The sequence below is a fragment of the Uloborus diversus genome, chromosome 1 (genome assembly GCF_026930045.1).
Source record: "Uloborus diversus isolate 005 chromosome 1, Udiv.v.3.1, whole genome shotgun sequence".
NCBI lineage: Eukaryota > Metazoa > Arthropoda > Arachnida > Araneae > Uloboridae > Uloborus > Uloborus diversus.
This window is the reverse complement of record NC_072731.1, coordinates 96,287,640-96,305,946: the sequence shown is the minus strand read 5'-3', so window position 1 is coordinate 96,305,946 and position 18,307 is coordinate 96,287,640. Positions and strand designations below refer to the sequence as shown.

The 18,307-nt window shown below is 31.4% G+C and overlaps 1 protein-coding gene across 1 annotated transcript in view; it reads left to right on the top strand.

Moving 5' to 3' along the window:
- LOC129231148 (uncharacterized) overlaps nucleotides 1–18,018 on the top strand; it is a 93,739-nt gene extending 75,721 nt beyond the window's left edge. Inside the window, exons 2-4 of the mRNA XM_054865399.1 lie at nucleotides 7,654–8,415; nucleotides 9,574–9,702; nucleotides 16,538–18,018. Coding sequence (XP_054721374.1) covers nucleotides 8,242–8,415; nucleotides 9,574–9,702; nucleotides 16,538–16,633 — 399 coding nt within the window. The 5' untranslated portion in view covers nucleotides 7,654–8,241 and the 3' untranslated portion in view covers nucleotides 16,634–18,018. The remainder of the gene's footprint in view (nucleotides 1–7,653; nucleotides 8,416–9,573; nucleotides 9,703–16,537) is intronic.
- The last annotated feature ends 289 nt before the right edge of the window (nucleotides 18,019–18,307 follow it).

Here is an 18,307-nt window from a genome sequence, read left to right as displayed (position 1 = left end):
AAATAACATGACTTGAACAATCTACTTTGCATAAAGAGATAATCTAAAATATTTCTGGCAATACTGAATCACGGGTAATTTTCCTTTTTGTGTTTCATTTAGCAGTTGATTAGTATAGATATTCTCTAAAAAGAAGGTCATCTCGAAATAGTTTCCGTTCGACATTTCAGTTCATTCTTATTTCTGCTAAATGTTATTTAAATAAGCACTAGTTGGAAAATATGAATCATTCCGTGAAAACGTATTCATTGCTTTTGAACTACTCGTATAAAAAACGTACAAATTCTATCTGTATATAAAGAAAGATCATCAGGGGTTCCCCGACGGGAGGTCACTGTGATCAACGAAAATTTTCTCATTTGTCAAATTTTGCCTGACGATTCGGAAAAATTTGGAGTTCCATTCGGCAAAATTATCCTCAATCTGCGAAATTTAGAGTTCCATTCGACAAAATTACCTTCATTCGGCAAAATTCGGAGCCGAGCCATTTGGCAAATTGAGACTCCGCCCACCCAAAAATTTAAGTTCGGGACGCCCCTGAAGATCACATCTGGAAACGAATGTTGCTATAATAATAATAATAATAATAATAATAATAATAATAATAATAATATGCTAAAAAATCACTTTGCAGTAATGCAACACAGATGTAGTTTATATATATACAGTCGAATCCCGATTTACGCGAGGGATGCGTTCCGAGACTCCTCGCGTAAGTCGAAATTTCGCGTTGTGGAAAAGTGTTGTGTATATGATTTTTTTTATTAACATACCCAGTCATTATAGACATTTGAACACCTTTTAAACTGTTTTTGACCATTTTTTAACTTGTTTATATTACCGTTTCTGATATAAAGAGCTGAATTTTTATCGTATTTTTAAAAAAGTTGCATTATTCAACATAAAATACTCTTACGATGCATAAAATCACTGATCAATGGGAGACAGAGACATAAAAATGAAACAGTATGGTACGCACAGTATGTAGTAATAATAAAGCATTGCATTGTATGAGTACTATACAATGGATAAGATAAGTTACATTTATAACTTAAAAATTGAAGATGATTATTTATGCTGCGCAATCTGATTGTTATTCTAATATATTTTTAAATACAGCAGCTTCGCATTTACTTTTATAACATTTACATCTATGGTAAGACCCCTCTTTCAGGATCTTAATAATCTACAATACAAGAGCAGATTCCAGCTTTATAGTGTTTGCATTTTGCTTAAACACTACTCTGCGAGCTTCATATTAAAACTAAGGTCTGGACTTATACGGATTGCCTTTCTCTTGACTTTTAATTATACGTATGAAAGATTCACTCATACCTAATTGTCGTGCTACCTTCGACCCACTTTCCAGTTGTACAAGAGTATCAAGAACCTTTACCTTTTCTTAAATTGTCGCAAACTTTCGCTTTTTGTTTTCATCTTCAAACTTTACATGAAACAGCGTGCCTAGGTGCCACAATATTTCATCACCTTTTAGATTTAGAATAAATAAATGATAAATGAGGAGTGGTGATACATACACACTAACAATGCTTTTTTATAGTGCGGTACGTGGTAGTTTGCGCAGTCAGTGATACTGAAAGGATGAAAGTACATTCACGAAGTCAATGTTTAGTAGTCAATAACAAAACTGCAACTTAACATCACAATTCCTTTCCAGATAGTTTCGTGTTGAGAGAGAGAAATTCGCTTTGGCTCTAAAATTCGTTGCTCCTGAAAAACTCGCGTTATAGCCATTTCGCGTAAGTCGGATCGCGTTGCAGCGGGAGTCGACTGTATATATATATATATATATATATATATATATATATATATATATATATATATATATATATATATATATATATATATATATATATATATATATATACTGCGGTTTGTTTGTTTGTTTTTTTTCTTTTGCGAAAATTTCCCCTAACATTAAGAACTAGTGTATTCTATTCTAGTTGCCAAATAATCGTAGCTAAAAGGAGAGTGGTGTAAGTCATTTTACTAGTTTTGAGTAAATGAGAGTTTTTAAAAATATCTGCAAGAAAGAGAGAGAGAAAACAGATAAATCAAGACGGAGAAAATTTTTACTTTAAGAACAGAGTTTGTATGTACCTTTTTTATAATAAATTTATTTTTATCAAAGATTAATTTTAATTTGTTTTAAAGAAACTCTGAATGAATTATACACCACAGTCATTATACATTCACGTTGGGTTTTGCTGAAAGAAAGTCGAGTACTACAAACGCAAGGACTGGTATAAATTAAAAATTAGAAAAGAACTCTAGTTGCTGGTCCAATCAGCTGCTTCTATGGGCAAAAACTCAAATTGTAAAAATTTTAACACAATTACCATTCTAGCCTGTTCAAATAGTATATGGTATACGAAGAAATATAATGTATCAAATGAAATTGTTGCCGAGAAGCAATCTCTTTTATATTGAAAGTTATATAAATGAGAGATATCTCTAAAATAAATATAAAATTCATGTAATGTTGAAGAAAAAAATAATTACTGTTTTAATCATATTTATAGTTCAACTTCAACAATTATTTCATCAACTAAAAATCCATTTCGTCAATAATTTTTTTTTTTTTTTTTGAAACCACGATTGCCGAAGTGTATGAGTATTTAATTAGCAGTCAGATTTAGTTACTAAGTTATCCTAAATCATATAGAATTGGTATTTTTTTTCAACTTTTAGCAGAATGGCTATTGTTTGCACTGTACTTGTTTAACTTTAAGGAAAAGTATAACCACTAAGAATATTTCTAAGCAAAAAATATTTATTATGGAAGACATTAGAATTATGTCTAAATTGAGAATTGAATTCACTTATTTTTTATGAAAAATAATTCCTTCTGCGACGTTTAGATTTTGCTGATACTAATATTTCACACTATTTCTTGCTGCAATTTTGATTTTCCTAGTAACTAATGCACTGACATATTGAATTTTCATTTCGATACCACTAAATGCACCCCCCCAAAAAAATTAAGATACCATAAAATTATTTCAGAAACTCATAGATTAATTTCGATTAGGAAATTGTCTGAATGTTCAATTTGGACAATTTCCAAAACCAACAATTCAAACAATATTCAAACAAATTCAAACAATTTTCAAAAACTGAATGTTCAATTCAGTTTTTGACTGTATTTTATTGTCAAAAACTGAAAAGCGTTCTCCACAATAAAGACCCATCTTCTTTCGAATTATTCCTAGAATGCAACTCGTTTGATTGTCAATATCTTTGGAAATTTTCACGATATTCTACAAGAGTTTTTAAAAGGTTCCATGTGTCATGTACACAAAATTATGAATTTTAAAATTTTATATATTTCCCCTGCAATGCTCAGTAAAAAACTAATTTCTTTAAATTCATTACATGCCATTTCGTAATTGTTTTTTTCTATTTCATAGTTTCTCTTTTTTTTATGTTCTCAGTAATCTGGGTGAAATTTCATAGCTAACTCTGCGAGTTGTAAGTCAAAAACACGCAAAAAAGAATACATTTCTTTGATTGAAAAAAAAACTTGCTTGCATATTCATGAATACTTTTGCTATTACCGAGAAGACCAGTAAAATACTAACACATTACAAATAAATTATTTTATGAGATTTACTACTCATTTTTAGTTTTTACGATGCAGGAAGAATTTTGGACACTAGCTTTTCTCTTGTGTTTTTTCTTCTTTATAGGTGCCAATTGTGTGCAGCGTCAACTACTGTTGGTTTTACCTTAGTTAAAAAGAACCATTTTTTTCCATTTTTGTTTACGATCCATATATTACACGAGAAATTGATCAGGAGGAAAAAGTTAAAAACGTTTTAACTTATTATTTATGTTAAATACTACCAACAGTAATTATTTACTAAATAAAGAGTTACAAAGGTAAAATACAGTAATGGAACGTTAAAAGTACATGATCTATCGTTTGATGTGCTTTAAGGAATAAACTGTAGGGATTTGGGTCAGGGAAAATAATAAACAAAATTATCGAAAAAAAAATAACAATAATAATATGCTAAAAAATCACTTTGCAGTAATGCAACACAGATGCAGTTTGTATATATATATATATATATATATATATATATATATATATATATATATATATATATATATATATATATATATATATATATATATATATATATATATATATATATATATATATTAGGACTCGACCGATGCATCGGTCTGGCCGATGCATCGGTGCCGATGGTTCAACAATTTAGCCATCGGCATCGGCATCGGCGGCCGATGCTAACTTGCAGGAAACATCGGCCCATCGGCCCTAAAAACATCGAAAAGCCGATGGAATTGGCCGATGTTTTCGAAAAAAAGGACCTTTGCTGTTTTACTTTTAATACAAAGTAATGGGAGTTATTGTTTTTTATATAAAATTGTTTACTTAAATTTCAGTATGAATTTCTATTTTAGTTACCCCTGAAAGAGTTTTTAATTCTGCATTCAGGTACCAAACAAGTTAATTATTGCGTTTTTTTTTTTTTTTTTTTTTTTTTTTTTTGCGCCTGGATGTACGTATGTATCTCTCATAAGTCATAACTCAAAAATGGTAAGCTGTAGAAGGTTAAATTTCGCATGGATGGGGGGTCTGCGTACGTTCCAGTTGTGCATTTCCCTTTTTGTTTTCGGTCGGGTGTTCTAAAAAGCCTATTTACTCATTTTTTGTGGCTATTAATTATTTATTTCAATGCAAAACTAATATAGCGTCTCAGACTTTGCGATCATTTGGTGATATATTTTTGCTGGATTGGAGACCAACTTGGAAACAAATGTGAGATGGCGAAACCGTTTTTGTGTCATTTTGTTAGATTCCCGTTGAACCGACGGTAATGTTTAATTTTCGATATTTGTAATATGAATCACAGTAATGCAGTCTTTTCTGTATCGCTTCTGCGGAGTTACAAGTTTGGGGCCAGTCGAAATACGTTTCGGAGCCCTATTTCTCTATCACGGAAGTTGTAAAACATTTATCATAAGCATTTTTGTAACTCCTACGGTGCCCCTATGGTTATGGGGCTTCTCGCGCAATTGCAACATTTGCTATATTTTAAAGCCGCCACTGCACGTCAAAACAAACTCAGGTGCAAGCTTTAAAAGGGTTTTTCCGCTCAATACTTATGATTATTTTGAACTCAATTTTTTACGAGTATTTTTTGTATTTCCGAGAACACTTGCGTGCCCCCCCCCCCCCTCCTCTTCCTCCTATTTCTGAAATTGAACTTTTTTGACCATTCATAAAATTAGAATTTTTTTTTAAAAACTTAAGAAAATTTTTGAACATTAATGTAAGAAACTGATTAAAGACGTTTTGAATGGTGACATAATTCGGAAATCAAAGAATCTTCTGAATTTTTTCTTCGGAAGGTGTTGTAGTAGGTTAAAAAACCCTTCCGACGCGTTGGTGGTAGCGGTTCTGTACTTAAAAAATATGGCCGAAGTTGTGTGTGGGGGGGCCGATATTTAATGTTGCGAGTCTCTCCAAAATCAGAGGGTGATTCCCCCCCCCCCCTCCCTCGTCGTTTCAAGAATTTCTTAGATATTTAGCGATTATTTATTTTGCTCAAGAAATGTCATTTTGCGCTGTATTTCTCATACTTGTTTCACCTATATTTCGTAATGCGCTATTTTTTTTTGCATCATTTATAGCGATCGAGTTTTTTCTATTGTAAGTTACTATTTTTCTGTATTTTTATAAAATCAACAAATAATTTTTTTTTTCATCATATTTTTAATAATATGTTATCGAAAAGTTTCAAGGATTTTCTATTATGCATTTTTTTAAACTTCAGAAAATTATTGTTAAATTGAAAAAATTAATTAGAACATTTTTATAGAGCTTCACAAAAGATTAAACAATCAAATTATTCAATATTATGTGTGCAAACATCAGATCAAGTAGTATTATGTATTCAATTATTAACTTGGCATAAATATCGAGTTTGTTTATTGTAGCTGCGTATTAAGAACCTCGTTTTTTCCATGGCTATTTCTTTTTTCAGCAAAAAAATTATGTCACTGTTACAGCTTTTATGAAAAATACAAATTTTTCTATTCATAAATTTTAAATAAGTATAAAAATATTCCTATTATGATTTAATATTGTAATTTCTCTATTACCCTTTTTGTTTAATTTGATGACTAAAAAATGTCTACGTGCAATCTTTCCACTTTAATTGCGTAATTTGTTGCGATTTCATATATATATATATATATATATTTTGAATGATTAAACAACATAATTTAGTTTTTTTTAACTATGTATAGTGTACCTAAATCCATCCATTATTACATTATTACTGAAATCGTAGTTAATTTTAAAAAATTAATTAATTGGTTATCTTTCTTTCTTTTTTTTTTTTTTTTGCTGTTGCTTTTTTTCTCTTTTATCATACAGCAGTCAAAAAAGGAGAAGCAAAACTACACCCTATAAAGATTGTACGTAGTACGATCCAAAAGTTCGGGGACAAGATGCATAAAACCCTGCCCAGGAATAGGTCACATTACCGAAACATCCACCTTCAAAGGGTCACCTTGAGGGACTATGTACTTCTGCCAATGTTCATATAACTTTTGGAAACACTCCTGGAAGCCATTTTAATGGTTTTTTTTTTTTTTTTTTTTTTTTTGCTGGGAACAGGTAAAAGTCACACGGAGCTAAGTCTGACGAAACGTTATGTTATTTGTTAGTCATATCAGAGTATTGACCAATTGAACCGTGCATCCTTAACATGAAAGTCGCCTTCATCCCCACGATGAAGTTAAAAGCAGCAGCGCAAGAGACCTTACAGGAGGTTACGAAAAATGGCTGCCAGGAGTGCTTCTAAAAGCTATACGAACATTGGCAGAAGTGCATAGTCGTTCAAGGTGACTATTTTGTAGATAAATGTGCTTCGGTAATGTGAACTATTCAGGGTAAGGTTATACAGCTTGTCCTCGAACTTTTAGATCATACTACGTACGTATGAGTTTTCAACTTACTATTTCACAACGTTTTTGAGAGACGCAAGTTTATGCGCATGAAGATATCATAAGAGGATATTTCGGTCATCTATTTGTTCTTAGGTACATATACATGTACAGATGTGCCGAAAAAACTTGTGAAGTTTAAATTGGGTGATCGTAAAATAGAAATTTCGGTCGAAATCTGATTTTTTTTTTTTTTTTTTTTTTTTTGTGATTACAATCCCCTATTCGTAGAAAGGAAGTAAAGTGAAATGTATAAATGATCCTTTAAATCCCTGACAATCTTAGCAATTTATTTCTGTTATTTTTTTTTTTTTTTGCCATCGGCCCACGGCATCGGCCATCGGCAATCGGCCATTTGGAGAAAAACAATCGGCCATCGGCCATCTTTGAACAATCGGCCAACAATCGGCATCGGCCCATCGGCCAAAAAATGCCATCGGTCGAAACCCTAATATATATATATATATATATATATATATATATATATTTATTATTTATATTTATATACTGCGGTATTTTTGCGAAATTTTCCCCTATCATTAAGAATTAGTGTATTCTATTCTAGTCTGTTTTTTGTACTTATTGTACATTATAAAATGTGTCAGTAAACATACATTACTAACTATCTCATTTTCTTTCCCCTAGGTTTTTTTGACAAATTACACAGTCATTTACTTTGTCTAGTAGCTCCAGATCTACAATCTTAAAGTAACTGTTGATTAATCTTCACTGCAACTTTTTTTAATACTTTTTACAAGTCCTCAGTTTGCGACAACTAAAGTGCATTCGCTACCTCATTACACCTCAGAAGTTTATCATAGAATTTTTCATCTACTCAGGCAAGCTTCATCTCGCAACCATTCAAAAAATAACTATTGATCTGCCTACCGACATTTTGCACGTGTTGAAGAATTGAACCACGTATTTTTGCATATTTCTCACAAGGATTCATTTTTGAGATCAACAACAAAAGTATAATCAGACTATTTATTAAACTACCTGACAGAGTTTATTACAGTCATAGAATTTTTCATGATGCAGCTCATAGAATTTTTCATTCAAGTCTACTATTTGCAATCATCAAGTAAAGTGCAATCAATTTATCTTTATTGAACTATCTGCTTGCTATTGTTGCACTTGGGATTTTTTCTGATAAATCATCAGTTTGTAATCTTCGACAAAAGTGTAAATAGACGATCACCATTGAACTGACTCACTTCTTTAAGCATATCAATGAATACCAAGGTTCCAGAAGTACTTTCGACTGTCCTTCAAAGACTGTTCCAAAGACGCCAACGATCTGAAAAAATATATACTTTGGCTGACGTATCTGCTCATTGTCATCCCAATGATTGTTGGATTGTGGTCTGTGATTATGTGTACGATGTTACATCATTTTTGCATGAGGTAAAGAAATTTTTCATTCAGCTATAATCACTGTATTTTTATGAAGTTTAAATTCAAAAAACAAATTTGTAAATTGCTGATTAGCTACACTTATACTGCCTCGCTAAGCATAAAAGTAGCAGATTAACTTTTTATCAAAACTAAGTAATGATCACCAGTTGGTTCATTGTCACATATTTCACCTAAATGTAATGTCTTGTGGTCATTTGTCAATGGGAAATACTTTTCAAAAAATTCTGAAGTTCCATCTAAATCACATGAAGGGGAAAATTTTAAATGGCAATTTCTCATTTTGAACTCGACTGCAGATACGACTTTTGCGCTGATCACGGAAGTAAAGTTTATTAAAATGTAAGTAGGCATGACACGATGGGTTACATCATGTCTGTAATATTTTCCTATCCTCCAACGAACCGATATTATTATCTATTTTTTCAAATGTAAAAGATCCAACAATTTGATATTTTTACTGACCGCGCACTGTGTAGTTGTATTTTCAAATTATAGAAAGAAATGCTTTCACTCGTTTATTTTGCTGCAGAATCATTTTACTTTGGGCCAAGATCATTAAATTGGTCGGTATGAGCCTATGGGGGGTTGATATCATATAATTCATCTTGGAAGTGTGGCGATTAGGGGTTTATCAATACCAATTCCATTCAATCAATAATTTATAACAGCAAACGCTATGAATATGATTTTTGGTCGGAATATGTTTTTAGTTTTGAGTGCCACAGTATAAGCGAATTAAATTTTTAATAACTGAACTATGATAAAAATTAGGATAAAAATAGATTATGCAAAGATTTAGTTATGCAGCATTCCCCTTTTTTATACATCCTCAAGCTCCTATAATTGAGTCTGGCTTCAATCTTGTTAATTGCATTTTAACAAAATCGAGAATTAATTGAATGTAGAGAACAAACTTATTTCGAAACAACTATTGCTAACCTTACAGGCATTGTGAAGTACCCACCTCCTTTGCATTGATATCATGATTAAATTAGATTTTCAAAAACAAAACAAATCACCTAAATAAAGTAACAAAAAGTCTTGTTTTTAGGGGGTCGATAAGACAATTAGCAAAAATGTTAACAGTCGATTAATATATATTTTGTTGAATAAATTTTGAACTTCTAAGAGTTCTGAATTTTACAGCATCCTGGTGGGTTTGATGTGATTATGGAACAAGCTGGACGAGATGCTACAGTTGCGGTTTATACAGCAGGACACCAAGCAGAGACGATAGATCTCTTAGAACCTTTATGCGTTGGGACTTTAGCTCAAGTAAGTTCTTAATTAACCTATTATGTGTCCTACATTTTACTAACTATCTTCTTTTTGTGCCATGTACTTACTTCATTTTAGTGTCCTACATTCGATAATCCACTTTATTTTGATGTCATATATTCCATAACCCCAGTTATTTAAGAGAATATTATTAAAAAATCTATCATATCTTTAATGCTACACGTTTGCATTGAATTCTTTAAAGTTCTTCTTTAATAAAACTAAAACTGAAATAGAAAAATTTAAAATCATGTAATTATAGTTTAAAAAAAATAAATATACATTATCGACAATCCTTCCGTACAAAGAAGGACTTTAATAAAAGAATCAACATTCTTCGCTTCCCCCCTAAGTACTAATGGGTATGTGATAGACTTTAACACCAAGTATTGAAATAAATGGAAGATACATTATTTCAATTTTAAACGAGAGCTTAACAATAATAGTATTCTCTTAACTTATAAGACAGTTGTTTAATTATTTAATTTTTCTCTCATATTTTTTACCACTTGGAAATGTGTAGTTAAATTTATCAACGTAAAATTTATTGAAATTCAGTTTAGTAAGTAATACCTTTTCTACGACGACTTTAATATTTTTTTTACGAAATAAGTTGCACGCTAAGAGCTGAATTAACCAACAAGAAAATCTAGGGGAATTCAAAAATTTAATTTTTTCGGAGAAATTGCTATATGTTAATTTTGATTCCAAATTTTTGCGTAATTGTTACGCTAAGGGGCTGTCCATAACTGATGTAACCCTATGAAGAGGAGGGGGTTCGTGAAATTGTGACAGTTTGTGACACGGGGACAGGAGGGAGTAAAAAATGTGTGACATCACACATTTTGGTTGAAGTATAACAATTTTTATAACAATATATTTATGTAATTTTTTTGACGTGTGACAAGGAGATGGGGTAAGGTGAAGCGTGGCACTTTGTGGCAAAAGAAGGAGGGCTTTGAATATGCTGAAAAAAAGTGTGACATCCTTTATGGACAGCCCCTAATGCGAATGCAACAAAAGACAAATCACGAAAATTAATTTGAAAAAAAAAATGGTTGCCCAGTACATTCAACGTTTTAGATCTCAATGAGTTCGCAAGCATTTTCTTAAATTCCTTTTTCATTAGTACCATTCAGTTATTAGCACGCTAAATGTTAGCTATCGCAAAATTTACGAATTTACTGTAAGTAAAAAATATCCTACAGTAAATGCATTATTTAGCCGTAAAATATTAAAATAGTTAAATATTTAAACGTTGTAATACTTGTACTATGTTCTTGTGGCGTCGAAAGAATATTCGATTTCGAGTCACAAAAAAGTACACCTACTCTTTCATGGTCAAAATCAATCCGAAAAATTCTATCATCATATATATAATAGTCAGTGATCGAGTAACGTTCCTGACGTCATCAACAATGAAACTCGCAATACAGCATACTAATTCGATAATATGTTTTGGTAATGTTTAACATGCAGGGAAAGGCTTTATTGTGACAAAGCTGAACTGAATCCGATAACTTAACTGTTTTACTGGTAAGACTGTGTCATTTCAGGGGAATGAAGAAACGAAAAAGCGGTCAACTATGAACGCTATCTACTGGAGTTTAGGGTTAATCCACTGGAGTTTGGGTTAAAATTTCGTCAATCAAAGTATTACCAAACAGGCATTGGCTTCGTTCAAATGTAGAAGCAATTTTCACCCGTCATGTCTTGACGGGCAATTTTCTAGTATTTGTAATAATAATAAATAAATCAGATCTATTCCAATACCCTTCTAACAGAGTTCCTCTTAACTCGCGTGTTGAGTTGCACATACCTCTCTCTTGATTACGAACGATAGATAATTCTATTCACAACTATCAACAGATTTTAAATATTTAAAGATTGATAAATGCATAAGTACTTTATAGAAAAAGGTCAAATCGTTTGCTAAATTGATGCTAATGTTATAGCAAATCTACAATTACTTTCGAAATTATAACAAAGTTAATTTTGTCATATGGAATACTTTTCTGCTCGATTCAATTCAAAGGACGCCTATTTGTCCAATTTTATTATTTTTTAAAATCAGCTGACAAGCGCTTACTATTATTTTATTTTATTTTTTATTATTTTTTTGTCAAAGCATGCTTTTTTTCAGTTGTAACATATAGGGAAGAAAATAATCCAATGGATACTATGAGTCAAAAATTAAAAAGCGTTATTTTTGGTCAAAAATAAATTTTTGTATCAGTGAACAAGCCAACGTTATTCCAGCACTAATCGCTAAATAACAGTGTAAAATGTGTTTTCGAATTTAGGATTTCCAAGAGACTTTGAAATATGTAGGGTTGGTTGGGGTAAGCCGTTTGAGAATAGTTCGGTTTCAAAACCTTATACAAAAGTTTAAAAACAAAAAAAATTAAACTTATTGTCTTATTTTATCTTGGACATTATTAATAAACAAAAGTTAATCATTATTTTCTAAAATAATGCTTTAAATATTCTTAACGATTATATGTTTTAAAAAATTGGACTGGTGTCCCACTTACCCTATAGTAAGGGGTAAGTGGGTCACCCCCTTTTATTTCAATTTCAATCAAGCATATCTAAAAAAGGGGGAAAGGGGGGTCTTAGATGATAAAGTTTGTAAATTTTTAGTGTGAATTATTTTTTTGTAAATGCATCCATTTATGAGATATTTACTGTATTTTAAATCTGCATCACGGAAAATTTTAAAACGAAAAACAAAACAATTTCATTTGTGAAACTTATTGAAAGCCTATAGGTATATGTTTTACTTTTACATATAAAGATGTGTGTTTAATGAACGTAAAGTTGAAAAAGAAATTGGAAACACTAAATGACTACATCTATGTTAAGTTGGCTAAGGAAAAACCATTATTGCTTCATCCTCAGTAACTATTCCAACATAATCTGCACTGTGCCAATAAAAAGGGTCACTTTTTCTGTTCTTTCTTGCAAATTCAACACTATATTTTAATTTGTGTCATCAACTTCCAACGTTAGATATACTTAAATCTTTATGATTTTCTTTCATGTATGTTTCACAAATACATAATCAACAGCTTTAGCAGTTTTTGTAGCTGACCTATCAATTCCTACTAAGTCATCATAGTTGTCTTGTATTTCACTAATACAAATATTTAATCAGAGTTCTTTTGATTCTGATATCCCCATTATTATAGGGGGACCCACTTACCCCATAGTGAGGAGACCCACTTACTCCATAGTGAGGAGACCCGCTTACCCCTTATAGCAAAAAATCAAAAATGAACGGGGTAAGTGGGACACCTCCTCTTAAACACTCATTACTAATATTTTATGCAAAAAATCTTGTTGTATGACCTTCAAGTTACGTGACGTGAAAAATTAATTATCATAAAAAAACAATAAAAACCAACATGGAAACACTTCTTTGAAAAATGTTGCTTGACTTGCAAAAAAAAAATTTTTTTCAAAATTATTTTTTGACTAATAGTTCATTTATATTATACAAAAAAAAAGGCTAAAATCGCAAAACACGATGTAGTTCTGATTTTTTAATATGTTGTTTGGGTCAATTTGGGTAGTGTAAATTTAAGTTTTCAGTTTTCAAAAACCTGTGTTCACTGCGTAATTTGCGAAAAACTGCGAAATTTTCGGACTTCTTTAAGTTTTTCCTTTATAACTCCGAAACTATTCAACTTTTGACACTAAATGGGAAAAGCACATTAAATTTTGAACAATGTAAGCTCAATGACCAATAGTTTAGGAGATATCGTACTTCAAAAATTGGCCATTTTTGGCGAAAAATGAAAAAAATATTCTTTGATCACATTCCATGCCAAAAATGAACATGAATTCACACTCTAATTGAAAAAAAAAAAACTGGATTTACTGTTACAGTACATTTAATTGGTTTTCATTTAAGCCAAAAACGAAGTCTGTAGAATAAATAGTTTATTTACAATCGCAAAACAAACAAATAATCGGAAAATTCAATTTTTGAAGAAATAAGACAAAACACTTTTCAAGACAATATGGAAGATCCTATTCTAAAAAATGGGGGCAACGAATGATAAAATAAGGGTCTATTGCGTGTTTATATAAGTATGTGTGCTGGCAAAACACGGAGGTCATAGAAAACTTAAATAGTTCAATAATCGACAGCTCTATGCAAGTAAAGCAAGCATTCCTTCCTCTACGTATCTGTGCCTTTAACATCGTTGAATTTTCGACCGTATTTCATTTTTCAACTGGAAAGTTCCCTACCGAGTTTTATTTTGAATGGAGAATAATTTTGGTACCAGACAAATTTTTAATCAGATTTAATTATCCTAAGACGGATGAGCAGAGAAACAAAGAATGAATGAAAATGAAAGTGCACTCATTCTTTTTGCAAAAGCAAATGAAACTGTCCAGGTTCATCGTATCAAATGTAAAGCTTTAGCGGGAAACCTAGAATGAAAAAAATGTACCCCCTGTACACCTTAAGTGCAATATTGTCGGATGTTTATACTTATTGAAAAATCATTCAAACAGAAAGTGTGGAAAATAGGGATGCACCTAGAAACATTAACCAAAATGCTTCCACCTTTTCCCCCCTTTTTAGTATAGAATCATCTATATTGTCTTGAAAAGTGTTTTGTCTCATTTCTTCAAAAATCGAATTTTCCGATTACTTGTCTGTCTTGCGATTGTAAAAGAACTATTGAATCTACAGACTTCGTTTTTGGGTTAAATGAAAGTCAATTAAATGTACTGTAACAATATATCCAGTTTTTTCAATTAAAGTTGGAATTCATGTTTATATTTGATGTGGAATGTGATCGAAGCATAATTTTTTCACTTATCGCCAAAAATGGCTAATTTTTGAAGTACGATATCTCCTTCCCATTTAGTATCAAAAGTTGAATAGTTTCGGAGTTATACAGGAAAAACTAAAAGAAGCCCGAAAATTTCGCAGTTTTTCGCGAATTACGCAGCGAGCACGAGCTTTCAAAAACTGCAAACTTAAATTTACACTACCCTAATTGACCCAAACAACATATTGAAAAATAAGAACTACATCGTGTTTTGCGATTTTAATATCTAATATGACTGGACTATAAGTACTATGACCTAGAAAAAAATTCCACGAAGCCCAAATATGTGCAAAAGCAATCATTTATTAAATCTAACATGATCAGTGCAAAAATATTTGAAAACTTTATCCATATTTCAGTTTTAGGGGGGGGGGTGAACCACTTACCGCAGTGACCCACTTCCTCCAACCAAACCTATCTGGAAAAAAAATTCTGATTTGTGCTACAATAATGGTGGTTTTCTCGCTGATTATTTTATTTTCCAACCACTGTATTTACAGCGCTGAAATATTCTTTCTCTTTAAATTACAACTTTTACTTTTAGAATAAATGTAAAATCTCCAGAGTGAACACATTTCGGAAAATATTTTGCATAAACTACAAACATTCATTAAAAATATGGTAATTGGTATTGTCAAGAGAATACGCAGAATAAATGAAAGAAAAATCTCTAATAGGATAAAGATGAATTTCACCAAGTCACGTTTATTGAAACATGGGAAATGACATTTCAATATTTATTTTTCAACCATAAATAAATATTTTAAAATACAACTCCAATTACAAAAAAATATGTGCTACTTTTAAAACTTTTTGTGTTTGCACTGGTTAAAAAAACCCCAAAAGTTTCTGACTTCTTTTTTTTGCAGTAAATACAAATACTTTGGGTACGCACAAAAGCATTCTTTGAGTTGAAGGAACTTTTAAAATAAAGGAAAATGTTTCGTTGTCTCTGAGCCAACTGTTAAGACACATAAAAAGAAACAAAGAACTTTTGCAACAAGGAATCTTACAAGTGGAAAATGAGATGTAAAGAAGAAAAACTAACCTAAATTTCTCACATAGTTCTCCACGAATAACTTTCGAAAATGTTTTTGAACAGCATGACACATTTTAAAGATGTAATGAAAACTTTTTAAAAAAATATATCAGTAACGAACTAGTATAGTCTCCCCCTCCCCCTTCCCATGTCTTTCTTTTCCCCTTTTTTTTATTTTGGCTCTTTTTCTTTTCTTTTCTTTATTTATTTATTGCTCTAATTTTTTCTTCTTTATTTTTGTTGTCCTCCTTTTCTTCAATTTTACTCCCTCCCCACCCGAGTTTTGCGAAGTATATTTTTAACTTGCAAAAATGTTTTGGGCAATTAAAATATCTATTGTTTCAAGGGGGTTGTTGTTTTAAGGGTTGTTTCTTTATTATATTCCGTGCTATTTAGCTTTTTCCTAATTTCCCAAACTAAATTTAATCACTGTAACATGTTAGAGAAGATTTGTCAATACCATCCGTAATGAATTTAACTAAATAATTTTCAATGAATATCTTATAATTTCTCTTGAATATTGATATCGCATACTCTCACATTGAATTATCAATTCAAAAGAAAATCCTTAAAGTTATACAAGCTTTATACAATTTTAAGAAAAATAAATACAAAAAAACCGAGCAAGTAAAAGAAATAATTATGACTCTTGTCTAGTAATAAAAGAGCAGACCAGGTTCGGTTCATACACTTTTACATTTTGATTTTTTTAATTTTGGTTATTAATATTACGTAACAACATAAAATTTCGTGTCATTTACTATTTTCCTTTTTCCTATCAAATAATGGCTGCAACACCTTTGTTTACATAATTTTTGTCATATAATAAATCTTCAAATAATCTTTTCGAAGTGTAAACTATACCCAACATGGGTCAAGTTAAATGAATTTTAAGGAAATTGTTGAAAGGCTAAACCAAGTAACCGTATATTTTGTTTTTCAGCACGAAAGAGTCAAACTGATTGGTCCCCTATCATCAAATGGACATTCCAAGGACACAAGTAGCTCTGAAAACTCCGACGTTACAGTTGCAAATTAGTGTCTATGGACGGAATATTTATTTAAGCATTCGAGAACTAATGTATATTCCATTCGACCATTTATTTATCCTATTCCTATTTTCATTACAATGTGAATTTCTTGAAATTCGTGACGATGAGAATCATACAAGAAAACCAAGCATTTTTATTTATCTGTGAATATTCATTTCATATTGCATTGTCCGAGGTATCAATTGTGCTAAGTGAAGAATGTTGTGTTTCGTAAAGACCAGCTCATTTTAAACCGATAAAATAAACCCATTTATTAAACAATATATAAAGCGACTCGTTAAGAACTGTGCATGGGAAAAAACACTACAGTCATTTAGAGTTACTTTATTTATACCACGTGCGTTAACTTTGCACAGTTTTCTATTTCTCAGTATATTTTTAAAAAACCGTAGAAAGTCTGTGCTCTTTTGTCACGGTTATACACTATACAGGTTCTGAAAAAGTCTAGCACTGATAAAGAAAGTTTATTTAAAAAAAAAAAACTATTTAAAATTAAAACACTTTTTTTAATTCTTTTGTCTCAACAAGTTTTCTTCCCATTGGTACCATATTAGCAAAGGGTATGTAGCTGGCGCTAAAATGAAAAATTTTTAAATGGCGTCTATGCAAGGAAAAATTTCCAGTTGCACCACGAGAAGGTTTTTGAGGATCATCCATCCAAAATATTTGTTTTTAACACATATTGCCAATTTTAACATGAGTTTAAATCCTTGAACGGACATTTATCACGGTTAACGGACCCCACAGAAGGTAAACTCTGACTGCGCTAGTGACTGGTGCGAAGTTGAAAACCTTCTCATGACTACGAAAGGTGTACACGTAGAAGTGTATTAAGGCGGCAAAAAAAAAAAAAAAAAAACTAATTTGAACTTTGACATCTTTAATTTAAATTATGTTTTTCGCAATCACGAGTGTTGGTGTGGGGCGGGGGTATGTTTGTGTGTGGGGGTTATGTGTATGTGTGTAGGCACGTGTGTGTGTGGGTGGTTGTGTGTAAGTGTGTTGGGTATGTGTATGTGTGGATAGATGTGTGTATGTGTAGGTGTGTGTATGTGTTTGTGTGAGGTATGTGTATGTGTGGGTAGTTGTGTGTGTATGTGTAGGTGTGTGTATGTGTTTGTGTGTATATGTGTAGATGTCTGTATGCATGCGTGTGTGTATGTGTAGGCAAGTAAGTGACGCAACCTGGAGACTGCGTTTAGTTTTCGCTAGAGGAGCAGCATCGCGAGGCGGCCGGCCAACAGTGGTGGCGCTGCAGAGAGAGGCGGAAGAAAAATAAAATCATAGGAATTCAAAACTGTCAAGTGAGAACAATAAACAATTGTGATTGCTCAAAAAATAAAACTCAGTTAAGGCTTAAGTAAAAAAAAAATATGTTAAATCTTACGAAGTTTTTCAAATTAATTTTCTTTCTGAATGCAAGACTTTATAAACACCCGGTAATATCAGTCTCCACCTTTTATTCTGCAAAGTAATTTGGGGTCATTGTGCGCAGCTCATTTTATAACCCACTAATCCTGACTGAGAATGGTCTTCCTGCGTGGAATCTATAGAGGTGTCAAAATTATTAAAACAATTGTGAAAATTACAGTTAATTCTGTTATGTTTAGGAAATAATACTTTTTAAAAAACTATCGATACATTTAATACTGAGGGTGCAT